The following is a 4,658-nucleotide window of genomic DNA, read 5'->3' as shown; positions in this document are numbered from 1 at the left end:
CCTCTCTCTCTCTCTCTCTCTCTCTCTCTCTCGCTCGACTCTCCTCGACTCTTTCCGGCCTCTCTCTCAGAACTCTTCGGGTCGTTCACATTCAGCAAAGGGATCTCTCGTCAACCAACTTATACACGCATCGGGTTCACGCAGGGGATTCCATCTTTCCGGGCCACGCTCTCCGCTTCTCGACTCGACTCGGCTCGACTCGGCTCTCTCTCGCTCTCGCCTCTCGCCTCTGGCTCTCGTTATCCATTTTGGGTTTCTACTACTTCATGTCCATTGCACAAAGGAGCACGCTTAGCTCTGCCTCGCCTCGCCCAGGGGATACGTTCAGCCACCTGTCCCACCGCCGCCGTTAGCCGCCGCCTCACCCGAGCACTGGAGCAAGCGGCACGCGGCGGATATCGAGGTCCACTCTCCTCCTCCTCCCCAGGTCCGCCTCGCACACTTCATCTCTGTCTCCCGCCTCAGTCCAGTCCAGCATCATTCCGTCCATCCTCGGCAGTATTTTCCCTCTGCAGGTCACGCACACAAGCACACCACCTCGCTCTTGCACGCGCGCATCCCGACAGCCTCTCTGCGAACTTTTCTCTCACATAGCCAATCGACCCGACCCATCCATCGACCGATCGGAATCGAGACCGACACCAAACACGCACAACCACTCCCGGCCCTCTGTTCTTGCTTTTGGGAGCCATGACGCCTGCTCTCGTGTCGCTAGCTCTGACCAGGCGACCAGCCGGCCAGTCTCGTAGTCGCATCACCGACATGCGGATGAAATCGTGTATCATTATCTGACACCGGCACCTGCGGCGCCATTCCGGCTCTCGCCGCAGCCGGCACCCGAGCTCGACGACGCACGACGTGAAAAGGGAGTAACGAGCCATCACGGCTCTGCTACGGTGGACAGGCACCCCGAGAGGGGCGCGCGATCTGCATTTTGACCTGCTACCGATGAAGAGGGAGGGCATAGCTGTCGCTGCCCGCCCTCCAGCCTCGTGACCTCGACGCTTTCAGTCGATCCAGATGGCGTGGCTGGCGCCCTCGTCTGCGCCGTCCTCTGCGCGACCCGGCAGCTTGACGTCGGCCTTTTCCACGAGCCGGCTGCCGTCCCACTCGAGCACCACCACCCACCCCTCGAGGTCGTCGGTGAGGATGACGAGGTCCTTTGTCTCGCCCTCCCCCGCCTCGGCCTCGGCCTCGGCTGCGCTGCCGAGGTCCGGCCGCACCAGCGGGTACCGGGGCGCCCACTCGATGGCGTTGGCCTTGCCGCCCGACGTCCTCGTCTCGTATCGATCCAGCGCCCTGTCGGCGTCGACGATGGGGGAGCGGGCCGTGGGCGAGGAGAGGTCGAGGCGCCACGCCGTCACGAAACCGCGCGTCGACGCCGTCATGCCCCGCGTCGAGGCCAGCAGCGCACGGCCGTCGGGCGAGATCCGCACGGTATCGCCGCGGAAGTCGTGGCGCTCCCGGCCCGGCGGCAGGATGTCGAGCGACTCGACGTACTCGACCTGCAACCCTGCCCGCGCGTCGCCGTCGAGCGAGCCGGCGCGGATCCGGAAGACGTCGACGTACGACGTGTGCTCCGTCACGGAAAAGAACCAGTGCCCATCGGGCGAGGGCACGACGTGGCGCGGGCCGTCGCCCTCCCTCGGGCTCTGCACCTGCTCGACGAGCCGGAGCGTACCCGCTTCCTCGTCGTCGTAGGTGTAGACGAGGATGGCGTTGCGCCCGAGGTCGGCGACGTAGGCGAGGCGGTGCGGCCCAAAGTCGAGGTTGTGCGCGCCGTACCGCAGCGCCTTGCGCGTCTTGTCGGCGCCCGCCAGCGCCGCCTCGCCGCCGACGAGGTAGACGTACTCCTGCCGCTTGTCGAGGATCGCACCCGTCGCGCCGTCGAGGGCGTGCAGCTCCCCCGTCGGTCCGCCCGCCGAGTAGAGGTGGCGCGAAGGCCCCGGCGCCAGGCAGTACGAAGGCGCCGTCAACGAGGCATACGGCGGCGGCTGGACGTGCACGTACGACGAGGTGGCAGTGATGTCGACGGTGTTGATGTGTCGCAGCCCCACTTGGCCGCTGCCGCCGCTGCCGGCACCGCCGCCGACGACGCTCCAGGCGCTCAGGCTCTTCCTCTTTGCCCACGTCGTGGCGTAGATTGTCTTGCCGCCCGACTCGGTCCGTCCGAGGGCGAGGAACTGGTGCGGCCCCTCGGCGTCGATCCGCTGCTCGATGCGCAGCGAAGAGTCGAGGATGTCGTACCCGAGCACGTACAGCGCCTCGGTATTGAACGTGCCCGTCACAATGTGGCGGACGCGCGGACACGTCGTCTCCTCTGGCCAGCGGGAGGTCGCACTCGCGCCGGCGAGACCCGGCGGCGTGGAAGAGGCGCACTGGCCGCGATCCTGCAGTCGACAGAGGCAGAGGATGGGAGAAAGGAGCGAGAGCAGCTGGACGTCAACATTCCCGACCTTGCAGACGACGGCGCTGTGCAAGAACAGAGGCGCAGCTGGTACCGCGCCACCGCTCGGTCCCATTGCAACGCAACGACCTTGCCCCGGGGACGTCTACGAGTACAGCCCGTCATTCGTCGTCGTCGTCGTCGCCATCCCACACCTCGTCCAGCTCGTCGTCGTCGTCGTCTTCATCGTCGTCGTCTTCGCCCGCGACACGCCACCCGTCCTCGCCCTCGTCGTCCTCGTCATCTTCGTCCCCATCCTCCTCGTCATTGTCCTCCTCGTCGTCGTCCTCTGAAGGGTCGTCGGCCTTCGCACCATGCCCGGCGCCGGGCGCCAGCGGCCGCGCTCCTGGCTCGCTCTCGCCATCATCTCCCTCCGCTTCCTCCGCGTCGGCGTCCCTCCACTCGATACTCACGATGCCGGTGGCAAAGGTGAAGCCGACGAGGCCGAGGAGGGCGGTGCAGATCCAGATGGCCCTGCCCATGCGCAGCCGCCTCTCCTCTCTGCTGAGCGCCGGCTTGCCTGACGACGACGGCTTGGACCGCAGATCGCTGCTCCTCGCGCTGCCTGCGGCCGTCCCGGGCGACGAGGACAGGGGAACACTTGCCTTGGATGCGTTGTCGGTGGCGCCGAAGCCAAAGAGGCTGCCGAGCGACCAGCTGGATGACGAGGTTCCGGAAGCACCAGGGCCGCTGCGCGCCGCCTCGGATGCCGAGAGCCACATTGGCGCCATGGTCCGGTCGCCCTCCGGGCAGAGCTGCTGCCGGACGTTGACCGCATGCGAGACGAGAGTTGGGTAGTCCTGGCGAAGCAGGACAGGGATGGTGTCGGTCGGCAGCTCCGGTCGGCACGAGATGAGCGGGTCGAGGTAGGCGTAGAGGTGGAGATCGAGCGCGGTCGGTGCCGAGGAGCCGAGGAGCCAGCGATCCTGGTCGAGCGCCGCCGCAAAGATGTCGAGGATCTGCTTGGCCTTGTTGACAAGCTGAGGCGGTTCGGCGGGCGCGGTCGTGGTGCTCTCTAGGTCAGCGTCGACGGCGTCTCTCGCTGTGTGGGGCCGACGTTCGATGCTACTCACTTTGCCGCGCTCGTACTCGTCCCGGACTTTGTCCTTCATTTGCTCGTCGAGGCCCTTTTTGCCCTGCGGCAGGATGTTGGCCTTCCTGGTCATCTCGTCGATCTCCTTGCGCTGCGCTGCACCCTCGCGCCCGCCCACGCCCCACAGACCGACGGCGGGGTTGGACAGCCGCGCCTCGACGAGGTTGCGGAGGCGGCCCGGGATGCTCGAGGACGGGTTGAGGGTGAGGTAGGAGGAAACGGCGGCCCTGCCCGGATCGCGCTTTCCGACGCTGGCGTAGGCGGGGAAGGTGACGGTACGATAGTTGTCGGGGAACGAGAAGAGCGAGTGGAGGGTGATGTCGAGCAGCTCGTCGTCGAGGAGGGCATGGAGGGCGACGGCCCTGGCCACCTTGGCGGCGTGGTCTGCCGAGCTGGCCGAGGTGCTCTCGAGGCCCTCGATGGCCGAGTCGAGGCCGGCCTCTTGGACGCAAAAGCGTCGGACGGCGTCGATGCTGTCGAGGACCTGTACCTGGCCCGAGGGCGAGACGACCTCGAGCAAGGGCACCGAGGGCGTCGAGGGCAGCGCCGAGACGAGCTTGAGCTGAAAGGCCGAGTCGGATCTGCGGAGGCTGAACGAGTGCTGGAGCATCGAGGCGGCGTAGAGGCAGGTGGGGTCGAGGGTGGGGAGCGAGGGCAGATTTGAGCCCCAGACGTGGAGCCTGAGCTCGCCCATCTGGCTGAAGTCGGAGGCGGTCGGGTCGGACATGGTAGGAGGCCGGGCAGGGGCAGGGTCAGGGGCAGGGTCAGGGGCAGGGCGAGCGAGGGATTGGTGGCGGTGGTGGTGGGGACGATGGTGGCACGTAGCCAAACGAGGTCGTCTGGGCTGGGATCTGCTCTCTGGCTGGCTTTGCCCCTGCGACGTGTCCTGATTGAAGGCAGGCGTGCTGGCAGGCAGCAGACAGACAGGCTTTGCGTCCGTTGCTCGGCTTCCGAGGTGGGCGAGGAAGTCAGGTTTCTGCTCGGTGGTGGCAGCCGACAAGGACGAGGGACCGACGCGGTCGGACCAAGCTCTCGATCCAGGCTATCGCGGGAGGCAAAGGTGGCCGGCCTGGCGGGTCAAAGTTGATCCCCCGGGGCGGCGGGTCGGTATCGGCCGAA

The 4,658-nt window shown here is 66.9% G+C and overlaps 1 protein-coding gene across 1 annotated transcript; it reads right to left on the bottom strand.

Moving 5' to 3' along the window:
- Positions 1-1,007: 1,007 nt before the first annotated feature.
- PFL1_00382 (uncharacterized protein) lies at positions 1,008-4,266 on the bottom strand (the record flags this gene model as incomplete). Its single annotated transcript, XM_007877878.1, has 3 exons — positions 1,008-2,390; positions 2,860-3,426; positions 3,520-4,266. The coding sequence occupies 3 exons, from the start codon at positions 4,264-4,266 to the stop codon at positions 1,008-1,010; spliced, it is 2,697 nt and encodes an 898-aa protein (XP_007876069.1).
- Between the last annotated feature and the right edge of the window lie 392 nt (positions 4,267-4,658).

This window comes from Pseudozyma flocculosa (assembly GCF_000417875.1).
Source record: "Pseudozyma flocculosa PF-1 unplaced genomic scaffold scaffold00001, whole genome shotgun sequence".
Lineage (NCBI taxonomy): Eukaryota > Fungi > Basidiomycota > Ustilaginomycetes > Ustilaginales > Ustilaginaceae > Pseudozyma > Pseudozyma flocculosa.
Note: the sequence above shows the minus strand (reverse complement) of the source record. Positions and strands in the feature narration are given on the sequence as shown.